This window comes from Podarcis pityusensis (genome assembly GCF_964106645.2).
Source record: "Podarcis pityusensis genome assembly, chromosome: 17".
NCBI classification, from domain to species: Eukaryota; Metazoa; Chordata; class Lepidosauria; order Squamata; family Lacertidae; genus Podarcis; species Podarcis pityusensis.
The window spans coordinates 36,505,303-36,524,002 of NC_138042.1; the positions used below are offsets into that span (position 1 = coordinate 36,505,303).

The window sequence follows — 18,700 nt, forward strand, 5'->3', positions numbered from 1 at the left end:
CTATTGAATTTAGGGCACTTGCTTTCATGCTAGCACTATAGGATAAGGGTGCAAGTATTTCACTGCAAACTATGTTATGTTATGTTATGTTATGTTATGTTATGTTATGTTATGTATTTCAGTGTTCCTTTCTGCCACAAAGTTATATTCAAGGCAACTCACATGTCATTGAAAAATTAATGAAGTAAAAATATGATAGCGGTACAAACCCAAGAGCAGGAGACACAAACCAAATCTGAAAGCAGCAGTAAAAGCAAATCAAAGCAGCACCAACAGTCCACAGATAATAACAAACAATATCCATAACCAAAGACAATGACATTAATAATTATCAGCTACTAATTAATTTAACAGAAACCATTAAGCAAAAGGTCAGGCAAACAGGACAGCCTTTTCCGATACTTGTTACAGTCACGCATACTGCTGGCTTGCTACTCTTTGCAGTGATTCTGGTATTAGTTTGGTACTGGACAAGAGGCTTACCATCAGCTCCTTAGATCAAGGAATGGTACCTTATTTATGAACCTTATGAATTGGTGAGATGCACCATAACTGCAATAAGCAATTTTGATTTAATACATTACACAAAGTATTGTTCATGTCCTGAGGCATGCAATATATCATTTTCTTATGGCCTCACAATCTGTTCCATATTACGAAGCTCTTCAGGTGGCAACCTAATAGTAATGAAAGTCATGGCAGAAGAAAGCCTGAAAAGCATTGATTAACAACAACATTGCCAGTACTTAACCATATGCACCAGTAAAGCATTTTATTTTTCACCAATGTTGTTCTGCCAGAGATAAATCCTTGTTTAGACATGCAACCATTTTTCTACCACAGCAAGAGGAATTTTATGGAGTCACATCTTCATAGTTTCCCCAAACTAGTGTTTTAAACTTGTGTCGGCCAACACAAATTCAGCAATCCCCCAAGTGCATAAGTTCTCAAAGTGCCAAAGTGTTTTATTATGCTCAAAATGTTTTACAAGTTTTGCCTCTGATGAGGGAATTTCCTAATTCTGTAACATACTGGGCATAACAAAATGTTTATGCACTCTGAAAACTTGTTTTCTGTCCCCCCCCCCCGCCTAGCACATACTTAGCAAGCTACATAGTTTAAGCTTACAAAACTTGTGTTAGCATATGATCTAATCATAGATAGAAGCTACCCAAATGACATGTGAAACAAATAATAATAATACTAACAATTTTCACAGGAATCCACCTTTATAGCTTGGTTTTATCTTGCATTAGGCACTGATTTTTATACTCAGTAGATGTATTAAGTTATCTCATTTTTTCTGCTCTCAGTCAACAGAATACTCAGCCATGGCATCACTAACTGGTGGATTAGATGATATGAAGGCTAATTTAACAAGCCCTACTTCAGCAGATATAGGAGCCAGTGTTCCAGGTCCACAATCATATCCTATTGTGACAGGTAAGGAAAACTAGTTGATCTACCAAGAGCATGTTATTAATGGACATACTGAATGAAATGGCAAGTGGGAGGAGCTTATGGTGATGTAGTAGGAGATTTTGTCATTCCTTGTTGAAACTGTCTTAGTTTTGATGTTTGATATCTGTGATACCTATGATATGTAAGGTTCTAAGCAGCCCGTGTCCAGTATAGGTTTGCCATATAGTTATTATTTCAAGAAGTGAAATATTTGTTTGTGAGAGCACCATAACTGCAATATTAATACATATTGGCCAAACTCCTAGGAAAGTCAGCTCAGTGTTACATTAAATATTTTCTGGGAGATCAAATTCTATGGGTAGTGGCTAAATTTTACCAGTGGCAGTGGAAGGATAATTTTTGGGACTTCAATTGTTACTGTGTACATTGTGTTTGTTTTTACTATTATTACTGGTCTATTGAATGTATTAAAATGATGATGGTGAACATTACAAGAGGAGTATAGCCTAAAAAGTCTTACAAATTGTCTGACATATGCTGTTTTCTTATGGTCTCCTTATTTTGGAGCTTGGCAACTCTACTCTTTGAACGATTGATGGGAGAGGCCTTGTTCGGTATTCCCTTGATTTGGTGCTTGAAGTGGGTTTTGGCGAGGTTGGGGTGCCATCTAATTTCAGGCAGACCTAAAAGGACTCCACTTCTTTTCAGTGGGTTTAATTGACTCCGGCCTAATTTGAAGCGAAACCATCCCAGTTAATTTGGGTGAGGGCAGGGCTGGATTTAGATGAAGAGAAGCCCTAGGCTACTCCACTTATGAGGCCCCTCCCAAGCCCCCACCCTCACGACTAGAAGAAAATGGAAGAGTGTTATAAACAAAATTGAATGAAGCTAAGCATGACGATGGGTATTTAAAATTCTGCAATTCACAATTTCTCCTCTAAAGGACATCAGAAAACTCCATCAAAATTTGTTTCTCTAAGTTTGTCACTTTCAGTGTACAGAATGCTCAGTGTGGACAACCTCTCTTGAGACATCGTGGCCCTTCATTTTTAATTCTTTTGGGTCTTGAAAAACTCCTTTCTCCCAATCAGTTAGTGACTATAAAGCTAAGAAATAGCTGCAAAACTGCTTCCACATTAGGAAAGGTCATCTGAATTTTTTCCTTGTATATAATTTGATAAAGGTACCAGACAAAGAGTGCTCTGCTGTAAGCCCATGGCTTTGTCTCACGTACAGGTGAAAGTGCAAAAGTTCATCAATAGGTTTCAGGTATGCTTCCATCTTCTGGGTATGCTTCCATCAACAGTTCAACACCTTGCTGAATTTCTTGCTTAGATGCTATCAGAATAGCAAGAATGGAAAAACAATTGTGCAACATCACTGTACACAGTACTTCTTTTTAAATTGGCTTCAAGTGCATCTAATATAGGACAAAAGGATTTTATTCTAAACTTATCTCTTGAAGAAAGTGCATCTAAGGCATCAGGTGCACGTCTGTCATTTCTTTGCCGTTCCCTCACTTCTTTGTCTCCTTGTTTTGTAGTTAACATTTGGCAAGGTGGCTTTTGCTTGTTTCTCAAGCTCATCAAAATCTTCTCTTTAAAAAATCCGGAAGTGAACTATACAAACTTGCCCAAGAACTCAATAACAGGTCTGATTTCTGAAGGGCTTTGCTGACCTTGTGAAAATGACCTAGCATACAGATTTATATCTCTAAGATTCTGCAGATTTTGGCTGTGAACTAGGGCCCCACAATTTTTTTTCAAGTTGGGCCCTAGAGTTTCAAATTGGGCCCCACTAGCTGGTCCAGAGTCTCACAGTTGCTTGACCCGAGTTGCCCTGCCCTCACATGAATGAAGTCTTGGGTTTGCAATTTTGGGAGAGGGGAGACTGCCCGCTGGGGGGTGGGTGGCCTAGGGAGGCCCCCTAGATTTAGAAGCCCTAGGCTTCAGCCTACTTAACCTATACATAAATCTGGCACTGGGTGAGGGCTTCTCCTTTGCACTCACAATATCAAATGACCTGCTCAGCTTTTGCCAATAGTTGAAGACTTTCCTGTCCTCAAGAGCATTACATGATTATGTTGATGACTGGCTTATTGGATTATGCTGATGATTAGCTACTGTTTCATTCCTAGTTCCTACATTTATAGCATGTTTAAACATTTATTTAATATACCGTATTTTTTGCTCTATAAGACTCACTTTTTCCCTCCTAAAAAGTAAGGGGAAATGTGTGTGCGTCTTATGGAGCGAATGCAGGCTGCGCAGCTATCCCAGAAGCCAGAACAGCAAGAGGGATTGCTACTTTCACTGCGCAGCGGTCCCTCTTGCTGTTCTGGCTTCTGAGATTCAGAATATTTTTTTTCTTGTTTTCCTCCTCCAAAAACTAGGTGCGTCTTGTGGTCTGGTGCGTCTTATAGAGCGAAAAATATGGTAAATTACACTACACATTGAGTTCAAGGGTTTCAGGCCTGCAGTTTGTATAGATGAATGGCTTTTCGAGACTTATATGAGAAATGCTTCTGTCCTTTTCATCCTACCTCTCACCTAAATACATACAGTACAAGCAGCAAAGATTTGCTTTGCTTTTATGCCGGAAGTCCAGAATAGATGAAGAAGATGAGGATTTAATTAGCTATGTTTTATGCTGGTTTATTTCAGTGCTTGAGCAATGAGGACCATGGGGGTGAGTTGTGGGGAGGGGAGGATAGTTAAGGGTTACCTGTCCCAGGCAGATAATGAGCTAGAAACAGCTCTGGGCATGGAGATATACCTTTTCTTTCTTCACATATAGTGTGATGAGATTCAGTTTATTTCTAAAGCAATGCTTGAAATCCTTTTGGGGTCAAAGAGGTTTGTATTTGGATACTATGTAGAATTGGAGACTAAGTGCTTACTTTATAGACAAATGGACACAATGTCATTGGCACATTAATTAGCTGAAATGTTAATAAAGGCTTGATTGATTGAGAAGAGGCAAACAATAAGTCTTAAGTAATCACAAACCTTTATGCTATACAAAGTCCAGAATAAATTATGCCTCTCTCCACACCACTGCTTTTCTTTCTCCCCCGCCCCTTTCTGACTCATGACACCTTAATTCTGTTTGTATTTGGCATTTTTGTTTGTTATTATTTTTGTTTATTATGAGTTTTTTTGGGGGTAGGCTGTATGCCAAGAGCCTTCAAATCTCTGGATCCAGCAAGTGTTAAAATCTATTCCTGGAACAGCCAGACTAGCTTCCTAGTGAGGTAATAGGCCATTAAGGAAACAAAGGAAGTGGCTCATTGCCAGAGAACAAATGGGTGGGCCCCCTCCCCCCCAACTCACATGTAGTTAGAAAAACAAAGTTGAGAGTTCAGTTTTAGTGGCTCCAACTGTGACTAACCGATATCTGTAAACTAAATTGTTATCATCATTATTTATATGATAATGCACATAGGAATGAAAAGATCTTCCCAATTTGGTTATGTTAGTTTCTCATTTTTCTAATTTTAAATTTAGTCCTCCACATTTCTGTAGCAATTTGTGGTGGTTGTTTTTATTTTTTTTAATCCTCATGAAAATTCAGTGTTTTAATGTGAATTTCTCCTTAAAAACACATTTTTGCAAGCATTTCCCCTGAATATACTGCATTTTTGTATGTTATTTTCACTACTATATAATTTTTTATGCACAGTTTCTACTAATATATGCATTTTGGTAAACAATGTTTGGCTGGATAACTGCAGTGCAAAATTTGGATATTGAAGGATGGCTATATTTTAGATTTCCTATTTATTTTGAAAGTGTGGATTTGATAGTTTCACCTTTAAATGTGAACTGAATTGAATTTCTTCCCCCCATCCCTAAATGTGCCAAGAGATTCTGTGCTGTTGGTGGTGACAATGATGACTTTCCTTGTCTGTGACCACCTCTGGCAGTGATTGGTTCAGCTGTCTGTCTATAATGGAGCAGTTGTATGATCAGTAGCGCCTCTGGCAGTAACTGACTAGCTGCTTGCCAGTCAAAATGAAGTTGGCACAGAAGGGCCTCTGGCAATCATTGGCTAAGCTGCTTTGATCTGGGAAGGGCTGGGCAGGGAGATGTTTTAGCAGAGGAAGTGGTAAAGGAAATGGGGTTTAAGGAAAGCTAGACTGGAAGATGGGATGCTACAGGTGAATGACGGCAGGAGATTAAGAGGGAAAAGAAATCTGGAAGAGGAAATGGGAGCAGGAACAGTAGAGGAAGGCAAGATTTAGTAAGCCTCTGGGTATGTAGAAATCATTACCCTATTTTTGGGTGGCCCCATTGCGCTCCTAAACTGAAAGGTATTCAGCCACCCCAAGCTCTCTATTAACAGGGAAATAAACATTGCAGCAATATTAATACTACTCTGAAAAGTGTTTTTGTCTCAGTGTGCTACAGTTCAGTGAGCGTCTTTTATGGTTAAGATCAAGAAAAAACATAATTACCTTAGTTTTATTATTAAATGAATGTAAATCAATATTCAACATATTATGCTGTTGCTTATGTTAGTGAGCTACTCTTGGTTATAATACTCTACCTTAAAAATATACTAGAAATAAAAAGAAGCCTCGAAAAGGGCAAATAAATTAGGGTTGCCACCTTTCCCAGAGGGGAATAAAAATCTGTCAGTGCTCATTTGCATATGATTTATTTAAGCACATGCACATTATAAAAAAATCAATTGATTAGAATTGTCTGGGTGACAAAAAATAGTCAGTTGAAAAGGAGACATCCACCCCCCACCCTGGCAAGAAAGAAAGAAAGAAAGAAAGAAAGAAAGAAAATTACTCATCCTTTAAAATAATAATAAAAATAATAAATAGCTAGTGGCATAGAAAGCCTTTAGTTAGATGGAAAATGTTTAGCTTGGAAAGCTAATAAGCAAGCAAGCAAGCAAGCAAGCAAGCAAGCACCATTATAATATACAGAAAGTGCTAAATTGCTTTTATTTCCTTTAAGCACATGTAGTTCAATCATATGAATGTTTGCTTAGATGTAATCCTCAGGTAAGTGTGCACCAAACTGCACTATTAAGAGGAAAACTTGTAATCCTCTTCTCTGTAGTGGGTTGTGCACAATCATCTAGTGCAATTGTCTTCAACTGGTGAGTTAGAAGAGCATTGACACCAGGTTTGTAGGGGCTGCAGTCCACTTTCTCTCTATTACAACCACTCCGTTTTCTTCCCCCGCCCCCCACTTCTACTCCGCTGTGCTCTCTTCCCTTCAGCGCTGTCCTGGTTGCTTCATTCTTGCCTTTCCCCTTCTATTATTCCTTTATCTCGCTCCCCATCCCACCCCTACTTTCCCTATTCTCTTTCTCCTTCCATAAGCTTGCCAGCCAGGAAAGTCCTACCTATCCCCATTTTTCTTTCTACCTCTCATTTTCGGTGAACTCTAGTGCCTGGTGGTAGGTACCTTTCTTGCAATGAATTATTGGCACTATTGTTTGTTAAGGGTTGCTGGGAATTGTAACTCTGTGAGGGGTAAACTACAATGCCCAGAATTATGGGGGGAGATGTGCTTCGAATATGCTTTGTAGTATGCACAGAAGCCCTAGTCTGAATGTGCAAGGCATTTTCAGAGTTGTTAAATGATAAGATCCTCAGGGTCACTTAGTATACCTTTAGTTATGCCTTAACTTTTAAGAGAGCTTGAGTTTGCACCCTTATTTGTAAATTTAAAACATATTGTTTGACTATGGAGATTCTAGTAAAAAAAAAAAGAGTAAAGAAAAAAATAGCATAGAGCACAAATAAGATGTATAATAGAACCGAACTTCGTGAAAATCTGAAATTTCCTATCTTGGGCTATTTGGAGTTAGCAAGGCTAGCAGGAATACTGTATCTTTCAAAAATCACAAACCTATATGTTATAACATCTTCATTTTGTGTGGGAGACCCAAAAGTAGTGTTGTGCTTAAAAAAAGAAAGAATTGTAAATGGCACCAGAAGTCATTGACTGAATAGAGGAAGTAGTTCTGTTTCACGAAAATAAAACCGCTGAATTCCTTAGTGTTCCACGATTCAACACCCAGCAGGATATTAATGTGCAAAATGCTTAAAAGCCCCCATATTCTGGAATGAAGAGAGTTTGAGAAATGGGTTTTATTGTGGCCAAGAAAACTAATCTGGTTCTTTTGATAGGGCTGAGATCTGCAGTTCAAGCTTCAGCAGTTTTTATGAGAATGTCTAGGGACAGAGCTTGGCTTCCATTCACAAACTGACCTACGTCTAGTTTGTATTGTGAGTCCTGAGTTCTTAAGCCAACTCATAAAATAGTTTAATCAATGCAAAATAGGCTGAGAACCATGCAGATAAGAGAATTATGGCCACAGTGTTTCATTGTTCTTGTTTTCAAGCCTTTGGCTGAAGTAGGAAAGCAGCATTGAGAAATAATAATGTAAAAGATCCTCCGTGCAGCAGTGGTGTCAGTCTGAGGTTTGCATTTCCTAGCAGATTTGCAGATCTGATCTGTAGTAATATCATTTGAATGGGGGGTGGGGGGGAGTACTGTTTAGACATTGGCATTCACATCAGCATGTCCATAAAAATGGGCCTAAATTATGGTAAAAGGAAATTTTGATGACATTTTTCTATACTGCTTCATCCACCAACTTACTTGTGGTTATGGACCACTGGCTGAACATCTGATTAGAGAACTAGTTGATTTCTCTCCATCGTTTTTATGCCACATTAAATATTAAGTTAAAAAAAACCTCGCTCTTACTGCCTGCTGCCACGGTTCATAAGCGTGCTCTCCATTTGCAAGCCAATGACATGTGCCCAGCTCATTACTGCTGTAGTCAGCATTTCCTGAGCAGCCCCTGATTGTTACTAATTACCTGCAGATGCATTTTCTCTGCTCTGCTGTGCTGACTTCAGCTTGGTCGCTATCACTTTGAGAGGACAAAGTGGCACTGAAATTGACACCTTTGCTCGCCTCTCCAATAAGGCACAGAGGGCAGATTGACAAATCCACAGGCAACTCTGACTGCAGCTGGTTGGAGAGTCACTTTGCATTAGCAGTGCCCAGAAATGAGTGGATGAGAGTGCTAAGCGACCTAGCAAAAAGGAACTATATGAGAATATTTCACTTCAGCGGGATCAGATGTGAACTGTACAACACACAATTCCAAATGGCATAACTGCTTTGTGGGTATGCCTTTAGAGACTGTTCAGACTGACAAACCAGGTCACTTAGTTCTTCAAGAGCATTTGAAGATTTGAAAAATCTCTCTTTCCCCAACACGCTATCGCTATAACTTGCTGTGTTACATTCAGTAGCCTTCTTGGATGAGTGGCTGAGCCAATCCACACAATGATCTAGTCAGTATAGTCTCATGTTTTTTCCTGCACTGCATCACTTCAGAGTGTAGGTAGGGGAATCATATGTTTGAATACGTGCAGAAGGTTATCATAAATACATGCAGCTTCCCCCAAAGCCACTCCTGAAATGCAAGCAATACTCAGACATGGCTTCCAATGAAATACATAGAGCAGCGAAGGAAAATTTGGGAGATTAATGATGCATACGTGGAAAATGGTTGAATGAGCACATGAGCCTCTTGGGATCTCAGCCATAAAATGAGAAAAGTCTGTTTTCTAGAGAAGATACTTGCAGGGCAAATATCTAGAAGTGAATCCAGAAGCTGTGAACCTTTCAGGGGAACAAACTTGGTATTCTTTTAGGCATTACTGTCCAAAGAGGGAACGTAGACAGAGCAGGGCTGGAGCTGAGAGATTGACCCATTTACAACTAACCTCTGCGGTGGGGAGGGAGCCTTGATACACAGTGCTCCCCATTGAAGAAGTTTATCAGAAACTTGTGTGTGTGTGCGTGTGTGCACGCGCAGGTGGGGGGGAGGTTAAATGGGCATCACCCCTTCAGCCCTGTTCTACTCATGCTCCCTTATCAAGTGATGTCACTTGAAGGGGGCTCCTGTGTTTCCATATTAAAAAGGTAAAGGGACCCCTGACCATTAGGTCCAGTCGTGGCTGACTCTGGGGTTGCGGTGTTCATCTCACTTTACTGGCCGAGGGAGCCGGCGTACAGCTTCCGGGTCATGTGGCCAGCAGGACTAAGCCGCTTCTAGTGAACCAGAGCAGCACACGGAAACGCCGTTTACCTTCCTGTCGGAGCGGTATCTATTTATCTACTTGCACTTTGACGTGCTTTCGAACTGCTAGGTTGGCAGGAGCAGGGACCGAGCAACGGGAGCTCACCCCGTCGCAGGGATTCGAACCGCTGACCTTCAGATCAGCAAGTCCTAGGCTCTGTGGTTTAACCCACAGCGCCACCCACGTCCCTTGTTTCCATATTACATCTTCATTAATAATAAATGAGTGTGTTTGCACGCACACAGACACATGCACACATACACCTTTTAAAAACAGAGTGAAATAACTTATCTTTGCCAACATTGTATTTTATTGATTTGCCCCCAACCTTTCAAGTGCCCATGAAAAGGTCCTGGCTCTCTTGTTGTCCTCTGTGTCTGCACCCTCAGAGAGATATAGAGAAATGAAGAGAGGATCACAATCTTATGATTCTTCAGCTGCAGCAGTGAAGTTACTGCTCACTTTGTATTCATAGTGCCAGGGAACCTCACATGGGGTTGAACTGGGACTCAGTCTTGGTACCAGCATCTTCTTTAAGCAAAGCAGAGGAGTATTGCCATGTGCAACACTGGCCCCTGTGATCCCTGTGATTGACAAGAAGTATAAAGCCTCTGGATTGGCTGGGCCTGCTACAATTTCCAGAAGTCCTTGCTGGGCCAACAGAATAGAGGCTTCTGCCTGCTGAACTTCAGCCAGCCTGCTCTAGACCAGACCCCCCAGCTGATCTGGGGTGGCGGGTCACAAGTGTCAGAACAGTGATTACACAATAGGTCTAGATTGTGCTATGGTTGCCTGCAGCCCCACACCCTGGCCATAATGGAAAGCATTCCTACTCACTATGACAGGCTTTGACCCACCATAGGGGCCAGCTTGTGTGGGTGATTGGGGTGTATGTGACATTGCACATGTGTCATCAGGAGGGGCTGGAGCCAGGCTTTGGGAAGGTGGAAAGAGGGCTCTAGGACCCCGTTGGAGCACCACACCTCCCTCCCTAAGCCAGGCAGAAGCTTCCCGGGCTTTGGGAAGGAGGTGCCAGGCTCCTGACAGGATGCTGGAGCCCTCCTGCCTCCTTCCCAAAGGTCTGTGCTTTTGGGACATGAGGGGAGCCCAGTCCCTTCCCCAGAAATAGAAGGGCCAAAAGGAGCACCTAGAAGCCATGACCCTGGCACCCACCACAACACACATACCTAAATGCACAGAGAAAGAGGAGCTGGCATAAAGCTGGGAGCAAGGTCCCCTTGAAAAATGTCATATCAAACCACAGAGGGGGAGGAATGGCTGGATGTCAGTCATGTTGTATTACCTTCTATGGGCTTTATGAGGAGAACCCAGTCACCTACAATATTTCATTCACAACTTCAGTTTAAACTGAAGTACAGTGAGGGCACTGCCCCTGGCTGAAATGCGTTCGCCCTCTCATATAGCAACACGTGCTCTGTGTATTAATTCTGCTTCACAGGGGCTTTTGTAAGGCATGCTGAGATAATGCGTGGGAATACTACAAAGCAACATAACTGGGGGTAGTTGTTTTGTTATTAATTTTCTGAACCCCCTTCCCTTTTTTTGGAAATTGGTGTTGATTTTAATAATCTTCAATTAAAAATATTTGAAGGAGGCTGGTTTTAGTGAGAAAGTATGCTATTTGGGTAAAAAGATAAATAATAATAATAATAATAATAATAAAAAATTTTATTTATATCCCGCCCTCCCCAGCCGAAGCCGGGCTCAGGGCGGCTAACAACACTAAAATAGTGCAACATTATAAAAACATTATAAAAATTAATTAAAATCAAAATTGATGGCAACCATAAACTAAAGTTTTGTAAAGATTGCCAAAGGAGGGAGTCAGGCTGCGCCCTGACCAAAGGCCTGGAATAATAATTTCATATTATAGTACACTCCATTGAATTCTGAGCAGACAGGATCTCTAAGGATTTCTAGGTGAATGCCATCCACCTCTGGTGAACAGATACTGACATAACATTGTATCATAGGTGAAATTTATACTACTTTCTATATGCAAGTCTACATGAGTAATGGGATGCGGGTGGCGCTGTGGTCTAAACCACTGAGCCTAGGGCTTGCCGATCGGAAGGTCAGAGGTTCAAATCCCCACGATGGGGTGAGCTCTTGTTGCTCAGGCATTTCTGTGCGCTGCTCTGGTTTTGCCAGAAGCGGCTTAGTCATGCTGGCCATATGACCCGGAAAAACTGTCTCCGGACAAACGTCGGGTCCCTTGGCCAGTAAAGCGAGATGAGTGCCACAACACCAGAGTTGTTCGCGACTGGACTTATCTGCCAGGAGTCCTTTACCTTTACCTTACAAATAAGATTTATCAGAATAACCATAATATATTTTGCAGTATGCTTAGTAATATGATATCTTGGAGGCAAATGTAAACAATTCATGTGTATCCTTGTAACTAGTGAAGCAGAAGTCATGATCAGATGCAAAAAAAAAAAAAATGCCTGCAAGCTATAGAATAAAGCAAATCTAGAACTGCTGGAGTTTATCAATCAGGAAGCTACTCAGACAACCAGCAAAGGCTGTGAAATAACAAACATTTAAAAAGAATGGTTAAGGAAGGCAGGGGAATGAAAGAGAAGCTATATGAATCCATTTTATTATAAAATATGCTGGAGAGGTACCCATGTTTAAACTATTTATGAAAGTACACCTGAATCTGGTTTCTGGCTTCATATTATAATGTTACTGCCTTGGTCGTATTGGTGGATTATGTTCACTAGCAATAAGAGAGGGAGCTGGCGAAGAGAGAGAACGACCTTGCAATGCTGATTCTTCTTTGATATCATGAACTATAGCATCCTTCTATGCGGGTTGGCAGCGTTGGAGATAGCACGATGCAATGCTTCCATTCCTACCTGTCAAGGATGCAGAAAAGTATGCTTGGCTAGAATTGTTCCCCCCTGTAGGAGCTGTCCTGCAAGGTGCCACAAAAGTTTGATCTTACCCCACATGCTGTTTAATATCTATGTGAAGCTGCTGTGAGAGGTCATTTTGGAGTTCGCTGTCATCAATATGCTGATGAAATCCAATTATCTCTCTCCATTTCTGTCTCTGATTTCTAATATTATAAGGCAAAACTTTCTCTGTGCTTATGTACAGTTGAAGAAGTAACATGCTATCACTCTCTTCTCTTAAAACACCAAACTGTATAATTTATTAGTTGGCAGTGCTTGGGGGAGATTGTGTCATCTGATTTTTTAAAGTACGCCTACCCACCCTCCCCATCTGTTCAAGATAGCTTACAAATACTGTATGACAACATCATCTTATCCTTTTCTTCCAATTTGATAATCGCTTGCATGGAAAACATATAACATGATATGCTTTAAACCTCCAAGGTGCTTATGTGAGAGGTTGCTGGCCAACTCCAGGCACTCTTGCATGAAACTGATTGCGATCCATTTCACCTGGGTTTCAGGCCTGGTTCTGGAATAGAAACTGGCCTCATTGGCCAGTGGAATGACCTTTGCTGATTGGGGAGAGTACAGCTCTGTTCATTCTCTTGGACCTCTTGGTGGCTTTCAGTACTATTGACAATGGTGTCCACCCTGCGTAGGTGGTCCAAGCTGAATGTTGGAGGTACAGTTTTGCAGTGCTTTCACTCCTATCTTGAGCACCAATTTTAGAAGATGGTGCTGGAGAATCCATGGCAGTTATGCTTTGGGGTCCCATAGGGTTCTTTTCTATTACTCCTGACCAGGTGAGATGTGTGTGTGCAAACCTCTGGAGGACACAGCAACTGGCTGTAAGTGGATGGCTAAACACTTCAAGGATAAAGTTGCTTGGCTCCACAGTGATTTAGATGCTGCTATTGTGACAGTATCACCTGAAGTGTCTGATTTAACACTGAGCCCGGTGTTCTGAGATCATTTCCAGTTGATGTGGCCTGAGGATGTGGAAAGGATACTTACAGTGATGTACTTGACCACCCGCTCCATAGATTCTTGTTCATCCTGGATTATTAAAGCTAGTTGGGGAACGACTGAATGGGCCAAGAGTGTGGTAAATGCATCCTTGCAGAGTGGAGTGGTGCCCACTGCCCTTAAAGAGGCAGTGGTGCATCCACTCCCCCAAAAGCCCACCCTAGACACAATGGAGTGTAACAACTATAGACTGGTCATCAGCACCCCTTTCTTTGCAGAGGTAGTGAAGAAGGTGGTTGTGGAGCAACTGCAGGTATTCCCAGAAGAGACTACAATCTTGGTCCAGACCTGGCTTTGGAACTGAATCAGCCTTGGTCGCCCTAATGGATGACGTTTATTGTGTGAGGGACAGGGGCAGTGTGATCCTCTTATTTCTGCTTGATCTCTCAGCAGCTTTTGAGACCATTGACCATGGTATCCTCTTAGAATGACTTAGTGAGTTGGGCATTGGAGGCGCACTATTACAGTGTTTCTGTTTGTATCTTCAAGGTTGTGTCCAGAGAGTAGCACTTTTTCATGATACAGCGGTCTATAAATATTTTGATGAATAAGACAAAGGAAGAAAGGAAGAAAGGTCCTGCCGTGTGGTAGACTACATCAAAGCAAAACATGATTTTCACAGAATAGGCTTGTATGTGTTGGTAAAACAATTTATACCACTTGCCTAGAGTAAATGCTTTTTTATTTCTTTCATGGCTTTCACAAACGGGTTCATTCCATATCATCACAGCTGTTCTCTCCCCCCCCCCCACCTTATCTCTTCTTCATTCTAGTCATGATGAAAGGAGAAGAAAAAAGTTTAACTAACAGATAGTGCTCTGCTCCCTTCAACCCCTCTGGGATTGATGCCAAAGAAGCGACGAAAGGGCCATTTATCATTTAGTTAGACCACCTTATTTGACCTGCCTTTTATGACCTATTTTTGGATGATGATCCAAAATAGCTAAATTCCTTTTGTGTCAAATTGAAAGTAATGTGAAAGTGAAAGGTGGAGGAGAGGGTAGAAGAAAAACAAAAGAGGGAATGAGAAATAACCAAGTTTATTGGTGTTTTCTTTTACATCAAATCTTTTTTGTTTGCAACGTTTAAAATATTAAATTCCTTCTGTTTCCATTTACTCTCACCACAACAGCAATGACCACCAAACAACTGTCTCTATGACCATAGCCTTCAAAGTATATTGGGTTGAAAGAGCCAAGAATAGGAAAAGAAAAGAGAATGTAGGGGATGGAACTGAATGGAGTTTGGGAGCATCTGAGAGGGAGCACTGGGGGCTTGCTTCATATTAGTGTATGATGGGACTCTTTATTTAGCATAGAGGTTCAGATGTGGAGACCACATTGATCTCACTTTAAAATTGCAGCTTCAGTGGCTGTATTTTATAGCACCAATTGCCATAGCTAAAAAGATTCAAAGAACTAATCACATGTAGTTCTATACTACCAGTGGAACCAAGAAGTTTTGTGTAAATAATTGAGAGTGAGGGAAACATCATAAGCCCTGGGCAGCTGTGCTGATTTACTGGGGATGCACTTCAGAACTGGTGCATGCTTGATTCTCTCCTTCTGTCTGACTTCTGTGGTAGGCATGCTTTATAAGAGCCTCTCTTGCCTTTGCAAGGAGCCAATGCAAGCTCTCGTTAGGGTACCTGAGCACTTTGGGGATGGTAGATGCCAGCCAAGCTGATGGACTGGCATGCATTTCTTTAAAAAGACCATTGAGCTGGTGGACAGTGATTGATGCAATGGGATATTTCCATAACTTGCTATGTGGTTTATGCTAATTTTAATTATAAAACATATGGTGATAAAATCTTAAGGAGGAATAATGAAGCAAACCTTTTTATTTTAAAGAAAGGTAGCAGCCTAAAAGATAGCCCAGGTTTATTACAATCTATATTGTAGAGAAACCTTTTACAACCACACTGGTTTTTTTGGGAAAAAAGTTGCTCTATTACAGCCACCTTCTCCCCCCAACAGTCAGAGGCAGTATGCGGTTGCTCAGAATCAAAAGTGGAGAGATTTGTTCTTACACTGGTTTACCACTGTGAGAACTGGACGCTGGACCCGGTGGGTCTTTGGCCTGATCCAGCAGGGCTCGTCTCACATTCTTAGTTTGGTTGCCAAACTAGATGTGATGTTAAATGTGTGATTGCAATGGATGTGTCTATGTAATTATTATTATTATTATTATTATTATTATTATTAATCATTTCATTTCTATACTGCTTTATATTTTTAAGAAAAATCTCAAAAGTGGTTTACAGCAGATTAAAACATCAACGAAACAATCCAGAATCAAACATTTCTGAAGAAAGTCAAATATAGAGTATACAGTCAAAGCAAAATAATTAACAGAAAACTAAAATATGAAAAAATATTTCAAAATAAAACATTACAAAGGTGGCCAGCTACGGAATACATATTTATCACAAACAAAGTTAACAAAAAACTTAAACATTTCAAAAAAGAAAAATTGCTAAGTAAAGTAAAATATAAAAAACACATTTTAAAACAGCATAATTAACAAGAGAATAAAATATGATCATAAACATGACACGGCTGTTTGGCAGGCACAAAAAGATGGGGCAAAAGAATCCAATTGTTAGGATTTGTTGTCAGGCATAGCGGTGTCCCACCGGTCTCACCGGGTGCCTCTTTAGAAAAGCTGGGTGAGTCTGGGCCCCGCCCCCTAGGCCAGGTGGAAAGGGCCTTGCAGGGAGCGGCCTTCAGCACTCGCAGCCAGGCGATAATATTAATAAATTAAACTGAAGCCATAGTTGTGGATGCAGGTAGTGAACCACAATCAAATTCACAGTGTGCAAGGAGGAGGTTAATTATTTCCCCCAGCACTGACATCCCTATGAAATTTGCTCTGTCCCAAATTACTATTGCCCTAGAAAGCAAGCTGCAATGGTGAAAATAGAAGCTTTCCTCCTGGGTCATTAGGATCTTTGCACGGAAGGGAAAGGGTTAGACACCCCTCCTCCTGCACCGCAATATCAATCTTGGCCCCTCCCTGTTATTTCATTTTTAAAAAAAATAGTCCCATTAATTGCAATCACACAATTAATGTCACATCTAGTTTAGCCCTTAGATGCCTGGTAACTACAAAATTTTTTTTAAATGCATAAAAAGTGGGGTGGGGGAAGCCCTTAGCACCAGACACTGAGCTCAGGAATCCTGGATTGGAGAACACACACTTCAGGATTGGACTTGGGTATAGAGGCCATAGCCCCTGGCAGTGAAAGCATATACCAAGTTTTGTTCTGAAAAATCAAGGTGCTGAAACCTTCTTTGAACGCTAATACTAAAATTGTAAAAAGGCTTGGGCTGATAATAGTAAACAAACAAAACAGCTATTTCTGTTGGGGCATTTGAATGATACTGAAATATAATCTTGTTGTAATACTGTAGAGTGTTGATCTCCACTATCGTATACAGTTGGGTGTTAGTAGATGCCTTCTCCAAGAGCAGCACAATACCAGATTTACAGCTCCCTCTCACTGTACTTAATAGATAAAAGTGCAGATGCATTTTCCAATAATCTATTTGTCACTCCAAATGGGGCCTGTCATGTTAAGGACTTGGCAAAGAAGCACATAAACTCTCTTCAAACAGCAGCCAGTTTCAAAAACCAGAAGTGTCATATTTAAGTGCTCTTGTCTCTCCATTAGACAAGAACTAGGTTTCCAGTGTGGGACCTTTGCTGCCTTATTCATACCATTCGTGGTAAAACTGCAGCATAGATTCCAAAAACAACAGAGACAGAGCAGGCTCATGGAACACCTGGGCAGAAACAGAATGGTTTTAGCTGAATGCAGCCCACCAGCAAACTGTGTATGGCAGCCCACCTTCTGGTTTTGTTCCCTGCTCCTGGGATTGCAAAAACATGGGTTTGTCAAGCACTTGGGAGGACACAATACACAGCTGCATTCAGCTTGGTGGATCATAAATTGTGAACTGTCAACACAGAATTAGATCTGTGCTTTTGTCTGTCTTTCCTGCCACTGCACTACTGCAACATATGGATGGCTTGATATTTATTGGAGAACACACTAGAAAGGATTTGTCTTGCTCTGGCCCACTCCCCACACTTCCCCAAATTGCCATCTCTGATCTTGGCTCAGATTTGTAATTTGTGGACAAAAGCTGATACTGGGGTTGATAAACAAAGTCACACATAGCAGACCTTCCAAGTGTCCCTATTTTCTAGGGACAGCTCCAAATTTACAGAAGCCATCTCGGTTTCTGATTTGATTCCAGAACGTCCCGCTTTTCCTTAGGATGACCCTATTTTCATCAGAGAAATGTTGGAGGATATTGAGTTAGGCAACCTCTGAACCAAGGAGATAAGTAACTATACAACCTTTAGAAGATATCTGAAGGGGTTTAAAACTACTACTACTACTACTACTACTACTACTACTACTACTACTGAAATAGGATGTCCCTATTTTCATCAGAAAAATGTTGGAGGGTATGATATAGTCAACTTTCCAGGAGGGAGAACTTAATGTTTATGTAGTCTTGCAGACAGGAAATGACCCCATTTCCATGTTGAGTAAGGTGTTCCTAGCAATCTGCATGAGCTCCATGTCAGGTTCACTCTAGTAACTTATGCAAATAAGTGGTTAACAATTCCTCTGGCCATGACGAATGGGGTAGTATGGTAGCAGATAACATCTTCTGAGCCTTTAACTACCTGGGTAATTAATGGTTAAACACGGAGTTACGATGAGGTGGTCAATCAGGCAGAGTTATCCTGGGTCCCCCCCCCCCGAATCTGCAATTAGTGTTTTACTTCCACCAAGGAAATCTCCTGTCAGGGGCAGAGGGGCCAGGTGACTCATGGGCCAGGGGACATTCAGGGTGGCCATAGGATGAAGCAATATGAGCTGAGCTGAGCAGAGGATAGTAAGCCGCAGAGCCTTTGGCAACCTTGGCCCTGTGTGGCTCAAGGTAAATCTGTCTTGTTCCCTGGGGTGGAAATAAAGATAATATAGAGAGAAATGGTCTAGCTAATGAAGAAATTAGTGCTGAATGATAGTTTCTGAAATAAAAGAGTAGTACAGCACAAAAGGTTAAAGATTCCATTGTTTCCTTGAAATAAAATTTCTGGACAGAATGGTCTGTACATTTTTTAAAAAACTTAGGCATACAGACGCTGAGTCATTAGAACAATATTTAACAGCTAGTCT

At 41.1% G+C, this 18,700-nt stretch overlaps 1 protein-coding gene across 4 annotated transcripts in view; it reads left to right on the forward strand.

Annotated features, from left to right (window-relative positions):
- PAX5 (paired box 5) overlaps positions 1 to 18,700 on the forward strand; it is a 253,791-nt gene that overhangs the window by 160,504 nt on the left and 74,587 nt on the right. For all 4 annotated transcript variants that reach the window (XM_080986922.1, XM_080986919.1, XM_080986921.1 and 1 more), the window contains one exon: positions 1,314 to 1,443. In XM_080986922.1, the coding sequence (XP_080843048.1) occupies positions 1,314 to 1,443 (130 nt within the window). The remainder of the gene's footprint in view (positions 1 to 1,313; positions 1,444 to 18,700) is intronic.